Raw genomic sequence first — 23,127 nt, 5'->3', positions numbered from 1 at the left:
CTGGAGAGGGCAATATTTAAATAACTTATTTGAAGTTCTTCTGTTAACAATATTTGCAGGGTCCCTGGGTGGCTCAGTTGGTTGGGCATCCGACTTCAGCTCAGGTCATGATCTCATGGTCTGTGAGTTTGAGCCCCTCGTCAGGCTCTGTGCTGACAGCTCAGAGCCTGGAGCCTGTTTTGGATTCTGTGTTTCCCTCTCTCTCTGGCCCTCCCCTGTTCATGCTCTGTCTCTCTGTCTCAAAAATAAATAAACATTTTTTAAAAATTAAAAAAAAACAATATTTGCTTCTTTTCCCTCAGTTATTTACTTACCCAATCATTTATTTATCTGAATGTGTGCTCATTTATTGGCTTTATATGTTACATAACAACCAATACAAGGTTACTTATTTTTGTTCAAATTGTTCCACTTTCACCATCCAAGACTCTTTCAGTTAACTCCTGTATCCCTTTGACATTGGTTCATTCTTTTGTGTTTTGAGCACGTCTTTACTTTATGGTATTACATGATGCTCTGGGCTCATCTTGTATTTTCTCTGCCCCTAACACAGAATTGACGATTTCTATTAAGACCCCTTAATTATTTTACTAGAGAATGGTATTTAAAAGCCAAGACTTGGATGCTGAGTGTGCTTGCTGATACTGGAGTTCCATTTCTTCTAGGTCTTTTTGTTGACAGAAGTAGGCAGCATATTAGTCTGTATACATTCATAATTATACTATTTCCCCTACCTATCATTCGTATCTATATTAAACTGAACATTAGTGCATACTGATGCCTCTGATTCTAATCTGTTTATCCAACATTCCCCCTGTATTATCTATAATTTCCATTTATAATAGTGAGAAACTTGGGTCTCAACAATCTCATTATCCATTTATTTGTGTAACAAATTAACAAGTAGAGCAGTTCCATAATTGTTAACCCATCCCCCCCGTGAGAAACATATACTTTACTAAATGCACATATACAATAGTAAGTAAAGTACAACATTTTAAAATAGTTTCTTTTATTTTTAGCCTTGCAGTTTCTGATCAGCACACTGATTTCCAGCATTACTTAAGTTAATGCATTTCTTTCCTTGTCTCCCTTCAGTGAGGTTAACTCATACATTTGTAGTACATTTAGATTTTTTTTTCACAGTCTATATTCACTTCTGGGATTCTCCTGTGCTCCTGGCTGATTCTCCTGATTTACATATATTAAATTTTACCTTTGCTATGTACAGTTCTATGGGTTTTAACAAGTACAGAGTCATGTGTTCACCAGCTCGGTACCCTAAAGAATATATTATCATCCTAAAATTTCCATTTCCATTCCTTTTATAGACAGCCACTCTTACTCCTCCAACCCTTGGAAATCACTGAGCTTTTTTTTTTTCCAACCCTATGTTATATGGATGGAATCACACAATATGGAAGCTTTGGGAAGGAAGAAATAAATATTGTCTTTGTTCACAGGTGATATGATTGTCTATGCAGAAAAATCTGAAATAATAGACAAATAAAACACCCTCTTGGTACTAATTGATTATAGTAGGGTTGTATGCTGCCAGGTTAATACCCAAAATTCTATCACTTTCCTATATACTGACAAGGAACAAGCAGAAGTTGAAATAAAAAATACAAAACCTTTTATATTAGCACCCCAAAAAGGATATACTTAGTTATAAATCTCAGAAAATATATGCATAATCTAATGAAGAAAACTACAAAACTCTGATGTTGTTGAGTAAATCCAAAGAATAACTAAGTAAATGGAAAGATATTCCATTTTCATGGATAAGAAGACACAACATTGTCAAGATGTCATTTCTCCCAATATTATCTATAGATTCATTGCAGTCTCAAACAAAATCCCAGTAAGTTATTTTGTGAATATCAACAAATTGATTCTAATGTTTATAGAGAAAGGTAAGAGACCCAGAAGAGCTAACACAACATTAAAGGGAAAGAACAAAATTAGAAATTGACACTACTGAACTTCAAGACTTACTATAAAATTTTAATAATCAAGATGATGAGGTATTACAGCTTTATTTACAATAGCCAAATTATAGAAACAACCCAAATGTTCATTGACTGATGAGTGGTTAACAACAAAGTGGTATATATATATATATATATATATACACATATATACATATAAATATATATTCAGCCATAGAAAAGAATGAAAACTTCCCACTTGCAACAACATGTATGGAGTTAAAAAGTATTATGCTAAGTGAAATAAGTCAGTCAGAGAAAAACAAATATATGCTTTTACTCTTATGTGCAATTTAAGAAACAAAACAAATGAGCAAAGGGAAAAAAGATAGAGAAACAAACCAAGAAACAGACACTTAAGTACAGAGAACAAACTGATGGTTACCAGAGATGAGGTTGGGGGGAGAGTGGGTGAAATAGGTGATGGGGATTAAACAGTACACTTATCATGATAAAAAAGAAAAAAAAGACAGTGAGGTATCGGCAAAAGAATAGACTAATAGATCAGTGGAACAAAATAGAGAGCCCAGAAATAGACTTACATAAATATATTCAACTAATTTGTAATAAAGGAACAAAGGCAATCCAATGAAGAGCAAAGATAACGTTTTCAACAAATGATGCTGGAATAACTGGACATCCTCATGGAAAAACGTGAATCTACACACAAATCTTACCTCCTACACAAAAATTAACTCAAAATGGATCATAGACCTGAATATAAAATACAAAATTATAAAACTCCTGAAAGGTAACAGAAGAAAGCCTAGATGACCTTGGGTTTGGCAATGACTTTTTAGAGATGACACCAAAGGCACGATCCATGAACGAAAACAATTGAATACCTGGACTTCATAAAAATTTAAAACTTCTGCTTATGAAAGATATCTTCAAGAGAATGACAAGACAAACCACAGACTGGGGGAAATATTTGCAAAAACCACATCTGATAAAAGACTGTTACCCACACATACAAAGAACTCTTAAAACTTAACAATAAGTAAAAAAAAACAAAACAAAAAAACACAAGCTGATTAAAAGACAAAGACTGTAACAAACACCTCACCAAACAAGACATACAGAAGACAAATAAGCATATGGAAAGATGATCCACAGCATATGTCATGAGGGAATATAACTTAAAACAAGAAAAAAATCTGTAACTATGTTTAATGATGGAGGTTCACTAGATTTTTAGTAATGCTCATTTTACAATGTATGCAGATATCGAATCATTAGGTTCTATGCCTAAAGCTAAAATTGTATGTGAATTATACCTCATTAAAAAAAAATCAGTGAAATACCACCACACACCTATCAGAATGGCCCGAATCTGGAACCCTGACAATACCAAATGCTGGGGAGGATATAGAGCAACAGGAACTCTTATTCACTGCTGGTAGGAAAGCAAAATGGTACAGCTACTTTGGAAGACTGTCAGTTTCTTACAAAACCAGACATATGAGACCCCTGGGTAGCTCAGCCGGTTAAGTGTCTGACTTTGGCTCAGGTCATTATATCACAGTTTGTGAATTCGAGCCCTGCATCGGGCTCTCTGTTGTCAGCACAGAGCCCGCTTTGGATACTCTGTCCCCTCCCCCCCGCCCCCCACACCTCCCACACTCTCTCTTGCTGTCTCTCAAAAATAAAAAATAAACATTTTAAAAAACAGCAAATATACTTTTACCATATTATCTTGCAATTTCTCTTTGTTCTTTAGTCAAAAGAGCTGAAAACTTCCATCTACTCAAAATCTGCACATAGATATTTATAGCTGCTTTATTCATAATGGGTAAGTCTTGAAGTGATGAAGATGTCCTTCATTGGATGAATGGTTATTAAACTGGTAAACCCAGACAAAGAAATATTAGTCAGGGTGCCTGGGTGGCTCAGTCAGTTAAGTATCCAGCTTTTGATTTCAGCTCATGTTGTGATCTCACAGTTTGGGAGTTCTACCCCACATCAGTCTCCTCTCTCTCTCTCTCTCTCTCTCTCTCTCTCTCTCTGTGCCATTCCTGTGAGGTGTCTATCTTTCTCTCCAAAATAAATAAATAAACTTAAAAATATATATATGGAAGCAAAGAAAAATGAAAGAAAAAAAGGCAGTCCAAACCCTTTGGGATGCGGCAAAGGCAATCCTAAGAGGAAAGTGTATTGCAATTCAGTCCTATCTCCAGAAGTAAGAAAGGTCTCAAATGTACAACCTAACCTAAAGGAGCTAGAAAAGGAACAGAAAATAATAATAAGGGAAGGGAAATAATAAAGATTAGATCAGAATTAGAGCAGAAATAAATGATATAGAAACAAACAAAAAACCCAGTAGAACAGATCAATGAAACTAAGTGCTGCTTCTCTGAAAGAATAAACAAAACCAATAAACCCTTTTGTCAGACTTATCAAAAAGACAAGGGAGAGGACCCAAATAGATAAAATTATGAATGAAAGAGAGCATATCACAACAAACACCACAGAAATATAAACAATTATAAGAGAGTACTATGAAAAATTATATGCTGACAAACTGGGAAATCTGAAATAAATGGACAAATTCCTAGAAATTCATGCACTACCAAAACTGAAACAGTAAGAAATAGAAATTTTGAATAGGCCCATAACCAGCAAAGAAATTGAATCAGAATCTAAAATCTCCCAGCAAACTAGAGACCTGAGTTAGATGGCTTCCCAGGGGAATTCAACTAGACATTTAAAGAAGTGCTAATACCTATTCTCCTCAAATTGTTCCAAAAAATAGAAATGAAAGGAAAGCTTCCAAACTCATTCTACAAAGCCAGCATTACCTTGATTCCAAGACCAAAGGAGAATTACAGGCCAATATCCCTGATGAACACGGATGCAAAAATTCTCAACCAGATACTAGCAAATTGATTTCAACAGTATATTAAAAGAATGATTCTCCACAATCAAGTGGGATTTATGCCTGGGATGCAGGTCTGGTTCAATATTTGCAAATCAATCAATGTGATATGCCACATTAATAAAAGAAAGGATAAGAACCACATGATCCTCTCAATAGATGCAGAAAAAGCATTTGACAAAATACAGCATCCATTCTTGATAAAAACTCTCAACAAAGTAGGGACAAAGGTACATACCTCAACATCATAAAGGCCGTATATGAAAGGTCCACAGCTAATATCATCCTGATGGGGAAAAACTGAAAGCTTTCCCCCTAAGTTCAGGAGAATGACAAGGATGTCCACTCTCACCCCTGTTGTTCAACATAGTACTGGAAGTCCTAGCCTCAGCAATCAGACAACAAAAAGAGATAAAAGGCATATAAATTGGCAAAGAAGTCAAACTTTCACTCCTCACAGATGATATGATACTCTACATGGAAAACTGGAAAGACTCGACCAGAAAACTGCTAGAACTGATATGGGAATTCAGCAAAGTCGCAGGATATAAAAATCAACACACAGAAATTGGTTGCATTTCTGTGTACCAATAATGAAGCAGCAGAAAGAGAAATCAAGGAATCGATCCCATTTATAATTGCACCAAACCCCATAAGATACCTAGGAATAAACCTAACCAAAGAGGTAAAAGTTCTGTACACTGAAAAATATAGAAACCTTACGAAAGAAATTGAAGAAGACACAAAGAAATGGAAAAATATTCCATGCTCATGGATTGGAAGAATAAATATTATTAAAATGTTGATACTACTCAAAGCAATCTACACATTCAATGCAATCCCTATCAAAATAACACCAGCATTCTTCACAGAGCTAGAACAAACTATTCTAAAATCTGTATGGAACCACAAGAGACCCTGAAGAGCCAAAGTAATGTTGAAAAAGAAAACCAAAGTTGGAGGCACCACAGTTTCAGACTTCAAGGTACGTATACTACAAAGCTGTAATCATCTAGAAAGTATGGTACCGGTACAAAAATAAACATCAATGGAATAGAATACAAAACCCAGAAATGGACCCATAAACGTATGGCCAACTAATCTTTGACAAAGCAGGAAAAAGGATCCAATGGAAAAAAGAGTCATGTAAGCAAATTGTGCTGGGAAAACTGGACAGCAACATTTAGAAGAATGAAACTGGATCACTTACTTATACCATACACAAGTATAAATTCAAAATGGATGAAAGACCTAAATGTGAGACAGGAAACTATCCAAATCCTACAGAGAAAACAGGCAGCAACCTTGTGACCTCAGCCACAGCAACCTCTTACTAGACATGTATCCAGAGGCAAGGAAAACAAAAGCAAAAATGAACTGTTGGGGCCTCATCAAGATAAAAAGCATCTGCACAGCAAAAGAAACAATCAACAAAACTAAAAGGCAACTGACAGAATGGGAGAAGATATTTGCAAGTGACATTTCAGATAAAGGGTTAGTATCCAAAATCTATAAAGACCTTATCAAACTCAACACCCAAAAAACAAATAATCCAGTGAAGAATGGGCAAAAGACATGAATAGACACTTCTCCAAAGAAGACATCCAGATGGCTAACTGGCACATGCAAAAATGCCCAACTTCACTCCTTATCAGGGAAATACAAATCAAAACCAAAATGAGATATCACCTCACACCTGTCAGAATGGCTAAAGTTAACAACTCAGGCAACAATAGATGTTGGTGAGGATGCAATAAAAGACCCTTCTGCATTACTGGTGGGAATACAAACTGGTGCAACTACTCTGGAAAACAGTTATGGATGATCCTAGAAAAATTAAAAATAGAACTACCCTATGACCCAGCAATTACACTAGTAGGTTTTTATCCAAAGAATACAAAACCGCTGATTTGAAGGGGCACATGCACCCCAATGTTTTTCTTAAATTTGTATTTATTTACTTATTTTGGGGCAAGTGCAAGTGGGGGGGGGGCAGAGAGAGGAAGACAGAGGATCTGAAGTGGGCTCTGCACTGACAGGCTGACAGCAGTGAGCCAGATGTGGGGCTCGAACTCGTGAACCACGAGATCATGACCTGAACCAAAGCAGGATGCTCAACCAACTGAGCCACCCAGGTGGCCCCTGCACCCCAATGTTTATAGCAGTGCTATCATGATAGCTAAATTATGGAAAAAGTCTAAATGTCCATTGACTGACAAGTGAACAAAGAAGCTGTGGTGTATATATACTGTGGAATGCTACTTAGCAATCTAAAGGAATGAAATCTTACAATTGACAACAATGTGGATGGAACTAGAGTGTATTATACTAAGCAAAATAAGTCAGTCAGGGAAACACAAATATCAAATGAATTTACTCATATGTGGAATTTAAGAAATAAAACAGATGAACATGGGGGAAGGGAATGAAAAATAAGATAAAAACAGAGAGGGAGGCAAACCAGAAGAGACTCTTAAATGCAGAGAACAAACTGAGGGTTTCTGGAGGGCAGATGAGTAGGGTTATGGGATAACTGGGTGATGGGCGTTAAGGAGGGCACTTGTTGGGATGAGCACTCGGTGTTATATGTAAGTATGAATCATTGGGTTCTACTCCTCAAACCAATACTACATTGTATGTTAACTAACTTGAATTTAAATAAATAAATATTTAAAAAGATACAAGTGTCAGATTCATTTTTTTCCCACAGTAAGTGTTGGCCTGTACAGCGGTGAGGAGCACCAAGGGTATGTGGGCAGAGCACCATCAGCACTGACTACAGAAGGGTAAATTGGAGAAGAGCAACCCATCTTCCTACAGGTTTGAACCAAACTTTCAAATTGACCACCCAGAATTAAGGCAGAATTTAATCTTTATCTCTTTGACCCATGTGCCATATTTGTTCCTTGTAAACTCAAGAAGGAAAAAATCTGGATGCTATTTATCAATATTTACAATTTCTAAGACTTAGTTGTCGCATCTCAAAAACAGAAAGGCGAAAAACATAATACAAAATGTGGCAGATAAAAAACAAAAGTAATTTTCAGAAATGGGGATAAAAGGTACATCAGAGGGAATGTAGTTGATGGTATCGTAATAGTTGTATGGTGACACATTGTAGCTACACTTGTGGTGAGCATAGTATAATGTGTAGGGTTGTTAATCATTATGTTGTATACCTGAAACTAATTAACATTGTCTATCAATTATACGTCAATGAAAAAATACATGTCAAACATCAAAAATCAAAATAATTATAAATGGATTAAACAAAGCTACTCGATGTGTGTAAAAGGCACTTGAATTTTTTAAATGGGGTAGAGGAAGAAAAGGCAGCAAGACTGCCAATAAACGTATATGCTACTCAACATATCACATTATGTCCCTACACACAGTTCAGTTGTTTCCTCCTTAGTAAGTACAATGAAAAGAAGTGATTGCCCTCATGGGGATTCTGTTCCCCCAAGAGTTCCATCCCTGTATAATTTTCTACTTGTTCTTGTTCATTAGATGCTGGAATCCCATCATGATTCTGCCAGCCCTTATTTAAAAGGACCAGATTCTGAGCAGAGCCTACTTGGTCATAATTTATTGAACTGAAAGCTACAACTGTTGGCGATACCAGCTTCTGCCCCAACTGGGTAGCTTCAGTGAGTCTGCAATGACAGACAGGGAGAACACCCTGAAATAAAAACAAAATTGATTCATGTTGAAAAGTTAAGCCTTTACTAAGGTCTTTCATGCACCCACCCTCACTTGCTGGTCGCAGATACAATTCTGTAAAGTATGTGGGAGAGATCACTTTATTGTCTCTTTATCATAAAGAAGGAAACTGAGATGAGCAGAAGGTAAATAATTTCCACGTACCCAGAGAAATCCATGGTAAATGCAATTGTTAAATGCAGGCTTCCTAGGAGACTCACATTACTGATCCTTTCTGCGTGTCTTCATGCTTCAGGAAACTTGGAATGTCTTCACCAGAACATGAGACAGAATTTCTCCTACATTATTTATAACATTCTTCTAGGGCTGAGTTCCTGATTGCAGACTCACAATTCAGAACTGTCTTTCCCTTCTTTTCAAGAGCAAGGTAAGCTTCTAGATTCAATATACATTTGCAGTGAAATATGTGATTGATGCAGAAACAGCAGGGTGGCTACATCTTCTGTGAGTTATTGATCTCTTATCTGGTTGCTTGGACACTATTTCTGAACATTGGCATAAGTGTAGGCGTCAAAGGCAAAACATTGTCATCAGCATTGTAATTTCTTAAGAGGATAGCAAAAAACTGTGATAGATGGTATTCTGATTGAGTAGGTGGTAATGTGTTGACTTGTCACTGAAGGGATAACTAACCAGACAAGGTGAAATGATACTTCTTTAGACTCCAGAAAGATCATCAGGAAGCTACCAAAACCCTTACACATTCTTCACTATTATTTCCCTACAACTTACTCTGTTACTATTTGTTCATCTAGAAAATCTGACAAGGCAGTGATGAAAGCTACAGGCATTAAGATCAGTTAGACATGGGTCTGTATCTTAAATATCTCATACTAGCTGTAGAATTTTAAGAAGACACATGACTTCTCAAATCTTCCATTTTCTTAAATGTAAAGTTATAGGTATATGGTGTGTGAGTATGCCTACATAATTATATCCCTTCCTCTTCTTCTATTTCTATTTTCCTATCATCATCATCATCAGTATCATCTATTACCCATATATTTGTCTCTTGATCTATGAGATACACTACATGTAAGCAGGAAATTTAAGCTGTTACTAACCTCAGGAGAACTATTAGTCATCATAGACCACAGATATAGGTGTGATATCATGACAATCTATTATATTACTATGTGGATGAGGTATTGACAAACACAAATACTTTAAGGTGAAGATCTGTAAAAGAATATGTTTAGGAGCCACGAGGAAGATGGTAGAGAATAGTGGTTACCAAAGAATGAATGTCTTTCACAAAGCTTCAACTAAAAATACAAAGATTTGTGCTTCCTCATGAATAGATCTACAGATTAGTATTAACCCCCCTGCCATGAATTTTCACCCTTCAGTGTCTGTGATCCAGCTAAGTGTTGATAGGAATGATGGTAAGAATGAGTCTAAGTTAAAGGGGAGTACTCCACCACAAGGTAAAACGTGGATCTCAAGAAAGACATTAAGAAAAAGAAAACTTGAAGATCCCAGGTTCTCACACAAAATGATTGACCCAGCCATGAGCACGGAGTGAGAAATGTGGGGGAAACAAAATATTTTCATAGACAGAATGTGCAAAAATGGCAAATCAAAGGTTAAGGCCACCAGATTTTAAAACCTAGCCCCGACATCTGCCACTTGACTTTCCTAAACCAACATGGAGATGATTGTTCTATGCTAATATTATAGCTAGTACTCATCAGGCTTGAGCACCCACATTGTGCTAACTCTGTTTATACATCATTTCTTTTAACTCTTACAATAATCCCTTGAGGCGGTTTCCAATGCCTTTTTGCTGGTGGACAGAGATTTAGAGAAGTTACGTTAGGACAAATGTCTCCCAGTAAATGGTAGGGGTGATATGTGATTGCACACACATGCTTCTCAGAGTCGAATACTTTACATCCAATGCTATACCTTCTGTTCAGAATTGGCTTTGTTGACTGTACATGCTTCTAATGCTGTATTTAGTCCACTGTGTCTACTATGTATTTATTTGTGAATTATGCAACTTCAGCTCAGGTCATGATCTCGTGGTTTGTGAGTTCGAGCCCCAGGTCAGGTTTGCTGCTGTCAGCACAGAGCCCACTTTGGATCCTCTGTCCCCCTCTCTCTGTCCCTCCCCCACTTGCTCTCTCTCATTCTCTGTCAAAATTGAATAAACATTAAATATTTTTTTAAAAGATATGAAATAGGAGATTCCAGGCATATGAACTTTGACAACTCGTTAGCCTTTCCTGTAACTTAGTTTACTCATCTATAAAATCTAGAAGTTGGAGATGATCTGTAAGGACCCATCCTATCCAAAAGTGTATTACTCTAGAGATAAGTTATCACTAAATTGTATTGCCATGCCCATGCTTTAGAAATGAAGAATATTGAAGAACAAAAATATTGCTCTAATAAAAAAAATGCTTGTACATTTCGATTATTGTGCAACTGGTTTTTGTTCATCACTGTGTTCCTTTACTTTTCTTTGCCACAGAGCCACAGAGCATCTTGTGATATGCAAATCACATCCATGAAGAATAATACAGAGGTGAAAGGATTCGTCCTGCTGGGACTAACCAATAACACAGAGCTGCAAGTTCCTCTCTTTCTAATGTTCACCCTCATCTACCTCGTCACTCTGATTGGGAACCTGGGGATGATCATGCTGATCCTGTTCGACTCTCGTCTCCACATTCCCATGTACTTCTTTCTCAGTAACCTGTCCCTGGTAGACTTTTGTTACTCCTCAACAATCACTCCTAAGGTCATGGCTGGATTACTTATAGGAGACAAGGTCATCTCCTACAATGCGTGTGCCGCCCAGATGTTCTTTTTTGTTCTCTTTGCGACTGTGGAAAGTTACCTCTTAGCTTCAATGGCCTATGACCGCTACGCAGCAGTGTGCAAACCCCTGCATTACACCACCACCATGACAACGAGTGTGTGTGCTCATCTGGCCATAGGCTCCTATGTCTTTGCTTTTCTAACTGCTGCTATTGACACTGGAGACACATTCTATCTCTCTTTCTGTATGTCCAATGTAGTCCATCACTTTTTCTGTGATATTCCAGCAGTCATGACCCTGGCTTGCTCAGATAAAGACACTAATGAGCTGATTCTTGTTCTTATTTCAAGCTTTAATATCTTTTTTGCAGTTCTAGTTATCTTGATTTCCTACATGTTCATATTTATTACCGTTTTGAAGATACAGTCAGGTGAGGGATACCAAAAGGCTTTATCTACCTGTGCTTCTCATCTTGTTGCAGTTTCCATATTTTATGGGACAGTCATCATCATGTATGTACAGCCAAGTTCAAGTCATTCCATGGATACAGACAAAATCGCATCTGTGTTCTATACTATGGTCATCCCCATGCTGAACCCTGTGGTCTACAGCTTGAGGAACAAAGATGTCAAGAATGCTATCAAGAAGGTTGTTGAGAGGGCAAAATATTCTCTAGGTTTCGTCTTTTAGTGATGTAGAATCCACAAAAGTTACTTTATCCCACTTAGATCCACTCTATGCCATAACTCAATGTTCATGGCCATATAGGGTATTAAAACATAAAATTTACTCTAATATTATTTATTTCTTTAATTTTGTAACTGATCCAGGTATCCAAAATACAGAAAAAATATGATAGTTCTTTTTAACCAAAGCAGTTTATGAAGAAAACTTCTTTGTTAGTATTCCATTGGACATACTTTTTTTTTCCTTGATGTACTTCAGAAATGGTAAGAAAAAATAATGGAAAAGAAAAAAAAACATTTAAGATATTGGACCAGGTATTGAGGAAAACAGTGGATAATGGAGTTTCCTCCAGAAAAAAAAAAAAAAAAATCAGGGTCTCACAGAGAAATAAATCCCATCACCAGGATCAGGGGCCTTGGTAATGTCAATTCCATAAGGTTTCTAAACTGAAATCCTATTTGTCTTCCATTACTGTATGTTCTGAATGGAGGCTTCTTTTCCCCTGGTTATCTTTACTCAGACCCAACATTATTTATTGGGTATGAATGTGGAACAAGCTAAGTTTTCTTTTTAGTGCATAAGTTGCTAGGCAACAAGGAGCCACACATGGACTGGATGGAGAAAATGATTGAACTTCTTGGACATTGTGCTTCTATATTGGTTGCTTGGGATTAGGTTATCTCCCTAGTGGAGGTGAATAATAAATTTCCTGTGTGGAAGGAAGTATAAGATGGATATTTGATGATCATAAGCATTACAGTGGAAAAGACTGGTTAGTTATTTTCCCAAACTATTTCCTTTTTACTCCTGGAAAAATGCATAGGCTTTATTCCTCTGCCTTCCTACAATTAGTAGTGACCATGTGCTTGTGTTCTTAACTATAGAATGTAAGTACAGGTCATATATGCTAAATCCAAGTTTGGACTATGAAACTTCCCAGGTGATGTCCTGTTCATTCTTTTTCTTTGTTACCAGTTGGATGGAGAGGATTCAGACCACAAGAATGACAAAACCACTAATGGAAAGAATCTAGGTCAATTGGATATCTGTATAAGTTCCCCCAGAACAACTAATGGAACAATATGCAAGCACGAAAGACATCTATGGTCATGTCACTGCTGTTTGCAGTTTGCTTGCTTGTCAGCTAGTATTATTGACCCTAACAGATTCAGAGAGCTTCCCATAAGATCTGGAGGATGTTGTGGGGGTGGGGAGGATTTATGCTGGGAAAACTATCAAATTTCTCCAGCATATCCTGATTCTACAATGATTTCTTTTGAATCCTCACCAGCGTCCAAACCATAACCAAAATGGCTAGTGCCGACTTAGCATACGTTTCGGAGAGGGAACAAATCCAATGTGAATTCCGTTCCAAACCAAACTTTGTGATGTAGGGCAAGTTATGTAAGTGTTCTGAGTTTCTAATGGGGAAACTACTGCCTCTCTCACAGACTTCTATTAAATGGGTACTGAACGAGCCAGACTGTAGCACAGTGCCTGGAACAGAGTAGCTGCTCAAAATATGTCAGCATCCTTTCCCTTCTGCTCCTTTTCTTATCTCTCTTTCAATCATCTAATATGCCAACCTTCTCCATAGAACTACTAAAACAGTTACGAATTATATTGCTTTGTTTTTATAGGTTTAGTTGTAGCACTGAATTGCAAGACTTTTGAGCCCACAGATGTTATCTCATTTAGATATGTATTCTCAGAGTCTAATGTTTATTCCATAGAGCCCAAAAGTAGCTAATGAAATGTGATTCTGTATAGGAACAAATTTACATAGGGAAAAAAAGGGCACAAATATTTATCTCTATCATCTTCTTCATAACAGTGGTCAAAATATTGTTTATTCATTTTTTGTGTGTTTACTCATTTTATTTGTTTTCTCTATTAGAATAAAAGTTCTATGCAGCCGGGAACAATTTCTGATTTGTTCACTAACAAAGACTCTTGAGAGTTCAGAGCTGAGGCTCAGTAAAAGATTTTAAGGAATGAATAACTGCATGAGAAGAGGAACTGACACCGGACAGAAAAACTCATCATCTGTTTGTAAAAACAGAACACACACAACAAAGCATGCTAGCTCATGCTGCAGGAACACGTTAAATTGAAAACCCAGTGGTTGAACACAGCAAAGATAATAAAGATTTTATGTTAGTTTCCTATGGTTGCTGTAACAAATGACCACACTCTGGGACCTTAAAACCACACACATTTGTTTTCTCGCAGTTCCGGAGGCCAGTTGTTGGAAATCAGTTTCACTGGGATGAAACAAAGATCTCAGTCTTGGGAGTCCCTAGGGGAGACTCCGTCCCTGGTGTATTTCATCTGCAGGTGACCGCCAGCATTCCTCAGTGGTATTTCCATCAGTTTCTGCCTTTGTCATCACATTATTTTCTCCTCCTATTTTCTGTTTAATTTCCCTCTGCCTGGCCTTTTTGTTTTTTTTTTTTTTTTAATTTTTTTTCAATGTTTATTTATTTTTGGGACAGAGAGAGACAGAGCATGAACGGGGGAGGGGCAGAGAGAGAGGGAGACACAGAATCGGAAACAGGCTCCAGGCTCCAAGCCATCAGCCCAGAGCCCGACGCGGGGCTCGAACTCACGGACCGCGAGATCGTGACCTGGCTGAAGTCGGACGCTTAACCGCTTAACCGACTGCGCCACCCAGGCGCCCCGCCTGGCCTTTTTTAATGTATGTGAGATTAGCATAACAAAATCTAGTGTTTTAAGTTGTGCAACTCAGTAGTATTTAGCACATTAACAATATTCTGCAACCATCACCTCGATTTAATTCCAAAAGAATTTTTTTTTTATTTGCAAAGAAGATCCTGTACCCATGAAGGATCCCTGTCCCTGGGAACCAATAACCTATGAATTTACCTATTATGGATATCTCATCTAAATAAAATCATATGGTAAGTGATCTTTTATGTCTGACTTCTTTTTTAAATTTTTCTTATGTTTTTACTTATTTTTGAGAGAGAGAGAGAGAGAGAGAGAGAGAGAGAGAGAGAGAATGAGTGGGAGAGGGGCAGAGAGAGAGGGAAACACAGAATCTGAAGCAGGCTCCAGGCTCTGAGCTGTCAAGACAAAGGCTGTCAATACAGAGCCCGACGTGGAGCTTGAAACCAGGAACTGTGAGTTCATGACCTGAGCCAAAGTAGGCCGCTTAACCGACTGAGCCACCCAGGCACCCTAAAGAACATCAAACTGTTTTTCATAAATGTTCCATTTTTCATTCCCACCAGTAATGTGCAAGGGTTCCCGTTTATCCACATTCTAGCCACAATTTGTTAGTTTTCACCATCCTAATGGATGTGAAATGGTATCTCATGGTTTTGATTTATTTTTCCCTAATGCCTAATGATTTTGAGCATACTTCCATGTGCTTATTGATTTTGAGTAAATCGTCTTTGGAGAAATGTCTGTTCAAGTACTTTACCCATTTTTCAACGAGTCTATGGGTTTCTCTGTTGTTGAGTTGTAAGAGTCCTTTATATAGCCTGCATATTACGCCCTTATCAGAAATGTGATTTGCAAATATTTTTCTCCCATTCCTAAGCTTTTCTTTTCATTTTCTTGAAAGTGTACTTTGATATACAAAAATTTGTAATTTGGAAGAAGTTCAACTCTTTTTTTCTTTTGTTGCTTGTGTTTTTGATGTAATACATAAGAAACCATTGCCCAATCCAAGGTCTGGACTTTTTCTCACATTTTCTAATGGTTTTATGTTGTTAATGCTCATATTTCAGTCATCAACCATTTTGTGTTGAGTTTCATATAGTGAGAAGAAGTTCAACTTCAGTCTTGCAGGTGGATAACCAGCTGTCCCAGCCCATTTGTTGAAGATTTCTTTTCCCATTAAATGAACTTGACACCTTTGTTAAAAATCAATTAGCAATAGATATATGGGTTTATATCTTGTCTTTCAATTCTATTCAGTTGATCTATGTCTCCATCCTTGAGGCAGTATCAAATTTTTTGATTAATTTAGACTTGTATTTGTTTTGAAATCCAGAAGGGTGAGTCCTCCCACTTTGTTCTTTCTTCTCAATATTGTTTTGGCTGTTGATGGTCCCTTAAAATTCCATTTGAATTTTCGTAATAGCCTTTCTCTTTGTGTTCATTAGAATTATGACAGGGATTGCATCAAAGCTATAGATCACTTTGGAAAGCATTGCCAGTAAACAGTATCATATCACCCAATTCATGAACACAGAATGTCTTTCCATTTATTTAGGGCTCCTTGAATTTTAGCAATTCATTTTGTAGTTTCAGTGTACAACACTTTCACCCTTGGTTAAATTTCTTTTTATTTTAACATAAGGATGCTATTGTAAGTGGAATTTTGTCCTTAATTTTCTTCTGGTATTATTTATTGCTAGTGTATGTAAGCACAACTTATTCTTGTTTAGTGAATAAGTTTGTTGACTAATAATTTCTTGTACATTTTTTAGGATTTTCTCTATGTAAGATCATGACATCTGAAAATTACATGGTTTTACTTCTTCCTTTCCAATTCATTTATCATGTAATTCTTTCATTCTTATGTAATTGCTTTAGATAGAACTTTCAGTACAACTTTTAATACAAGTGGTGAAAGCAGGCATACTTGTCTAGTATGTGATCTTACAGGGAAAGAGTTCACTGTTTCACATTTGCATATGATGTTAGCAGTGGGTTTTTCATTAATTCTCTTTATAATTTTGAGGACATTCACTTCTATTATTAGATTTCTGGTTGTTTTTATGGTGATGGCATTGGAGATTTTTGTCAAATACTTTTTCTGAATTAATAAATCAGATAATTATGTGATTTTTCCCCTCTGTTCTATTAAAGTGATTAACTACCTTGACTGATTTCAGTTTTTTCCAGTTTATTTAGATACAATTGACATTTTATATTATATAAGTTTATAGTGTACAACACAATTATTGGGCAAGATTGCCACAATAATTTTGGTTAACAACCACCACCTTAAATAGTTACAAATTTCTTTTCGTGTGATGAGAACTTTTAAGTTCTAATGTCTTAGAAACCTTCAAATATTCAATACAGTATTGTTAATTGTAGTTATCATAGTGAAAATGACATCCCTAGTACTTATTTATCTTATAACTGGATATTTGTACCTTTGACAACCTTCATGGATTCATCTGAATTCCCCAACCTCCACCTCTGGAACCACCAATTTTTATGTTTCTATGAGTTCCGTTTTCTTGGATTCCACATATAAATCAGATATACAGTATTTGTTTTTCTCTATGTGACATATTTCACTTAACATTATGCCCTCCAGTTTCATGCATGTTGTTGCAAATGGCAGGATTTCTTTTCTTTTTTATGGCTGGATACTATTCCACTGGGTAAATATATACTACATTTTCTTTATCCATTCATCCATCATAGGACACTTAGGTTGTTTCCATGACCCTATTTTTTGGCTGTTGTAAATAATACTGAGTGAGCATGGCGATGCAGACATCTCTATGAGACAGTGAATCCATTTCCTCTCAATACATACCCAGAGTGGGAATTATTGGATCATGTGGTAGTTTGTCCCATTCTATAGGCTCCTTTTTCATTTTGTTGATTCTTTTATTATGCAGAAAAACAAGGACAAGATAAACATTTCAGATGGCAGAGAGATAAGCATACAAAGTAATAATAACATTGATATCAATTTTCTCATCAGAAAGAAACAAAAGTTAGCAAACAGTGGACTAATAGCTTCAAAATGCCAAGGGAAGAATATGAGTCCAGATTTTTATACCTAGATGAACTATCATTTGAGTTTAATGGCAAAATCAGACATTAGTATATATACAAAAATATATGTGCAGTTGTATAGTGAAAGCATTTCAGCAGTATTTATCTTGATTAAGGAATTTGGAAAATGGAATAGAACATGTTTTGTTCTTTTTGCTTTCTCTTTTGAACTGGCTTATCCACATGACAGACACCTTCTGTCCTCTCCTGCTCTGTTTATGTGGTAAAGACAATGCAATAGCATTCGTAAGAAATACCTATAATCTTGAGATGCATATGAGATTAACTTCCCCAGAAGAAGATCCACAATCAGTGATTTAAGTTCAAATAGTTTATTTGGGAGTTAATAGCAGAAAGCACTGATAAAGTAGTAGAAAAGTGAGTCAGGGATGGATGAAAGAAGAGACCTTCATTAGTCAATAGGTGATACCTGTGGAAGAGGCTTGATCTACTAGAAACCACTGGAAGACTGTAAACAGCTTATGTCAGAGTTATACTACATGAAAGATGAGGAATCGAGTATTTATCACTCTGTTTCTGTGTCAGTTATTGATCATTGACACTAGAAAAATTAAATGTTCCCCACACAGGTTGAACATGCTTTTGCAGTAAAATAAGCCTTTAGTCTAAGAGATGCTGATTTTTTTCATAATAAGGATTGGCCTGAACATAGATGATGAGTGCCAAGGGGATATGGATAGAGCACCAATAATATTTGCCAGAAAAGAGTAATATAGGTTAGAAAAGAGGTCTCTCTGCCTACAGATCAGAATCAAATTTTTGAATTGAGTTGTTAGTAATAAGTCCGTTTTACTCTCCATATTTCTGACCTATGTGTCATACTGTCAGCTTGTCGTAAGAACAAGAAGGAAAAACAAGGATGTTATTTATCAATCTCTAAAAATCCAGTAGCCTTAAATTAACTATCAGAAATAAAAGAACAGAAAAGAGAAAAGTGAAATGAGCATAATCATAGCAGACAGAAAAGAAAATGTTTTTAGAATATATTACAAGTATAAATAATACGAAAACATAAATGCATTGAACCCACTACTCATGTACTGAATAACAACTTAATAAAGTTGAGGGAAGAAAAAAATCACCACAAATGCACTATTTGTTACTCAACAGAAGAAACTATATGTTGTGTTTAATTGCTTCTTCCCTAGATAGAAGTGATTGCCCTCATACGGGCCTGTCCCCTAGGAATTTCACACCTACAAACTTTCTCCTGGTTCCCATTAATTAGGGCCTGAAATCATATCATGACTCCACATGACAATATTGTAAAAGGAACCAGGCCCTGATTTGGTCACTATTTAGCAAAATGAATGCTAATGTTTTTTAGTACACACACCAGTCTTTCCCCAAACTGAGTGTTGGCAGTGACCCTGCAACCACAGTCAGGGGAAGCACCCTAAGATAATAATTATGTTATTTTATGTTGAAAGGATAACCCTTACTAAGGTCTTTGTAGACCCATCTCCATTTACTATTTACAGACAAAATTCCGTGCAGTTGTGGGAGAAATAACTTTATTATTATCTATACACAAATAAGGAATCTGAGCTCAGGGTAAGGTAAATGACTCTTATAAACACACAGAAAAAATCCATGGTAGATGTAGGACTTGAATTTAGGCTTCCTAGCTCCATGTTCATGATCCTTCTTCATCTCTCCATGTACCTTGGAACATTTGACCGATACTTGAGATATGCTCCAAAATTGTTTACACATTCTTCTAGGTCTGAATTTCTGATTTCAGATTCACAGTTCAGGATCGTCGTATCTTTCCTTTCAAGAACAAGATAGGCTTCTCTATTTAATATATACTTTTACTGAAAAACGTAATTGATGCCAAAGCAGCATGGCAGCTACCTCTTCCATGAGTATCTAGTTATTTGGACAATTTTTCTGAAACATTGGCTTAAGTATAGGATTCAAATGCAAAAAGATTTTAATCAGCAGAGAGTATAGTATGTATAAAATGTCATGCTGCTTTCCCTAAAAGGACAGCAAAAATCCATTGTTTTGTGATGGTCGCAGGCTATTGATAACCAATGTTGGGGCTGGATGGACCCTTGTGGTTCTTCAAATGATTGCAAGATGTGCTCAGCAGTAACCTTCAGGAAACTATAAAAAACAAGGTTTATTACTCACAAGTCCTGGAAATCACATGGCACACCTGGGGCCACACAGCAGGGTCACAGACAATGAGAGAGAACAGACCTGGGTTCTGCTTTTATTGTGGTTGAGGGTAGAAACCTGGGTTTCCTGGATTCACTCACTCTTCTATAATTTTTTTAAAGTTTATTTATTTATTTTGAGAGAAAGAGCATGTGAGCAGGGGAAGAGCAGGGAGAGAGGGCGGGAGAGAATCCCTCGCAGACTCTGCACTGCCAGCACAAAGCCCAATGTGGGGCTCAAACCCATGAACCTGAGATCATAACCTGAGCCAAAGTCAACAGCTGGACGTTTAACCGACTGAGGCACCTAGGCACCTCTCCACGTTCACTCTTTTAAACTATGAGAGAGGGAATTTAGATCATGGGAAGAGAAAAATACAATTATTTTTCCAATTCCAACTGGTAGCTTATCTAAATCAACCAAGATGTTTAAAACAAGGAGCCAGGGAGGTGGTGAAGGCTGGCTCTTTATCTAGTGGCTGGCAATGTGCTTATTGAGATAGCTGTTTTTGAAGTGGATGCCTCAAAGCCTAAATCAGGCCCTTGCGTTACAAAAAAAGAAAGACCAACTGTCAGAGCTTACAGTACCCTGATGATAGATGATACTCTCATTGAGGAGGTGGTAAATTCCTCCTGTTTACTATGTGTTTACTTGTCCTTTAAGGGATAGCTAACCAAACAGGGTGAAATGATACTTCTTTAGATTCTAGAAGGATCTTCACGAAGCTACCAAGATTCCTAGTCCATTTTAACTATCACTTTCCCACAACCTACCCTCTCATGACTTGCTCATCTGGAAAATCTGACAAGTGCAGTGACTAAAGCTATAGATATTGGAATAAGTTAGACATGGGTTTGAATCTGAATCGATCCCATGCTAGGTGTACAATAAGAGGAAAGCATACAACCTCTTGAATTCTCTATTTTCTTAACTGTAACTGGTATTTGTGTGTGTGTGTGTGTGTGTGTGTGTGTGTGCTCGTGTGTATACATACTCTCTCTTCCTCTATCCTCTGATATATATCTGTCTGCCTTACTATCTATCTATCCATCTACCCATTCATTCCTCCTTCCATTCGTTATCCATCTACCTTCTATCTTTCTGTCTGTGATGTCTGTCTGCCTGCCTTTTTGTCTGTTGTCTTTTCTGATTGCTCTCAATGTATGAGATAAACTAGCACCTTAGCACTGTGTTATGGCTGTCGCTATACCCGGGAAATCTGATTTGGAAATGGATTTATTCCAGATATGTGACCTTGGACAAGGTAATGACTCTTTCTGCTCTTCTGCTGATCATTATACTTAATCAGAAAATTGGCCACAAGATACGTGAAGGTCCCTCAGATTCAACGATCTTTAACTTTCTAGACAATTTACCTATTATATATTATTTTAATCCCCATTGTGGCAGTCAAAATAATGCTCCCCAGTACGTCCACATCCTAACCCTGGAATTTGGGATTATGTTCTTTTACATAGTAAAAAGTATTGTGTATGTACTAAGTTAAGGATTTTGAGATAACAATTTTATACTGGATTATCTACATGGGCCCAGTAAGAACATTCCAGTCATCACAAATCATAACAAATGCTAAACAAGAAACTATGGCTTATACTATTATCGAGTTGTGGGTTTGCAAGCAAAAATATTATAAACTCCAGACATGGCAATGTGTGGAGGGCCCAAGAGGAAGATGGTGGATATTCCTCCAAAGACTTCAAATATAAACAAAAAGATTTAAAACATTGAGCTTCCTCAAATACAATCTACAGACTAGGGTCAACCCTGTAAGACATGGGTTTTCAATCTTCAGTATTTACGACCCAGCTACAGCTGACAATAATGACAATAAGAATGAGTCTAAGATAAAATAGGAATCTTTTGACCCAAGCTAAAATGTGGATTGAAAGGAAGAAATTAAGCAAAAGAGATCTGTGTAAGTGTTCTCACACAGAATGGGTGAGAAAGCCACCTATATGAGAGACGTAGGACAGAGTGAGAAGTACTAGAAGAAACAAAAGATCTGAGTAGACATAGCACGTGAGAAAATACAAATCAGAGTAAATCTGCCAGCTGTCAAAACCCACTTGCACTTTGAAGCCCCACACGTTGCCACCAAACTTCCTAAACCGACAGATACCCATTGTTCCATCTTAATTATAATATTATGGATAGAACTCCTCAGGATGGTGCTGATATCGTGTGAACCCATATCGTGAGAACTATTTGTCCTGATTATTTCATCTAACACTCACAGGAGCACAGAGGTAGGTTCCAATACCACCTTCACTTTACTGGTGGATAAAATGAGGCTCGGGAAATTTGGTTTAGGGCCAACGTCTCCCAGGTGGTAAGTGGGAGTTCTTCTGTGTGAATGCATATACACATGAGCCCAGAACCCAATATTTTACACCCAATTCTGTATCTTCTCTTGCCTTTGTTTATTGTGTGTGTCTCTATTATTGCATTAACCTCCCTGCATATATACACGTGTATTTGTGGATTGCTCTACTGTGCAGTCCCAAGCATTAAGCTTGGAAGAATGGACACCATAATTAACTGTATATTGAATGAGATTAAAATAAATTCAAATCCATTGATGACATTTAGCTGAGGAGCCATTCCGCATGTGTCTAAACATGACTCTGTCAATAACCATGTAAACTTGAATACTCAATCTCTTTGTTGCCAAAATACCTGTGATATATATGGACAAAACAACCAATCAATGAGGATTGAATACACATAAACACTATTGAAGTGGAAGTTATTAGTGGACCCAAAAGGTCTGATTTGGGAGTTCAGTCCATTCCTGGCATGTAACCTTGGACAGCTCTTTACCACTTCCTGTGACTCAATGTACTCATATACAAAAATAAGAAGTTGGGAAGATGATCTGTGATAAACCTTCCTGTACAAAAGTTTATTCTTGTACGGATAAGTTATCACTAAATTGCATTGTCATTCCCATGCTAAGAAATGGACAATATTCAAAAATAAGTTACAGTTCTAATAAAATGATGTTTATGCATTTCAATTCCTGTGCAACTTATCTTTGTTGATCGTTCTGTTCGTCAGTCTCTTGTTGCCGCAGAGCAGCTCATGATTCTCAAATCACATCC

General features: G+C 36.9%; 1 protein-coding gene across 1 annotated transcript; it reads left to right on the top strand.

Annotated features, from left to right (window-relative positions):
• Positions 1–11,098: 11,098 nt before the first annotated feature.
• LOC121043772 (olfactory receptor 5B17-like) lies at positions 11,099–12,046 on the top strand. Its single transcript, XM_040495769.1, has one exon. The coding sequence runs from the start codon at positions 11,102–11,104 to the stop codon at positions 12,044–12,046; it is 945 nt and encodes a 314-aa protein (XP_040351703.1). The 5' UTR covers positions 11,099–11,101.
• The last annotated feature ends 11,081 nt before the right edge of the window (positions 12,047–23,127 follow it).

The sequence above is a fragment of the Herpailurus yagouaroundi genome, unplaced genomic scaffold (genome assembly GCF_014898765.1).
Source record: "Herpailurus yagouaroundi ecotype Mexico unplaced genomic scaffold, PumYag 187, whole genome shotgun sequence".
NCBI lineage: Eukaryota > Metazoa > Chordata > Mammalia > Carnivora > Felidae > Herpailurus > Herpailurus yagouaroundi.
The sequence above is the reverse complement of the archived record's forward strand: the minus strand, read 5'-3'. Positions and strand labels throughout refer to the sequence as shown.

Excerpts from the sequence above, each read along its gene's own strand:
- LOC121043772 (XM_040495769.1), top strand. The coding sequence starts at position 11,102 with ATGAAGAATAATACAGAGGTGAAAGGATTCGTCCTGCTGGGACTAACC.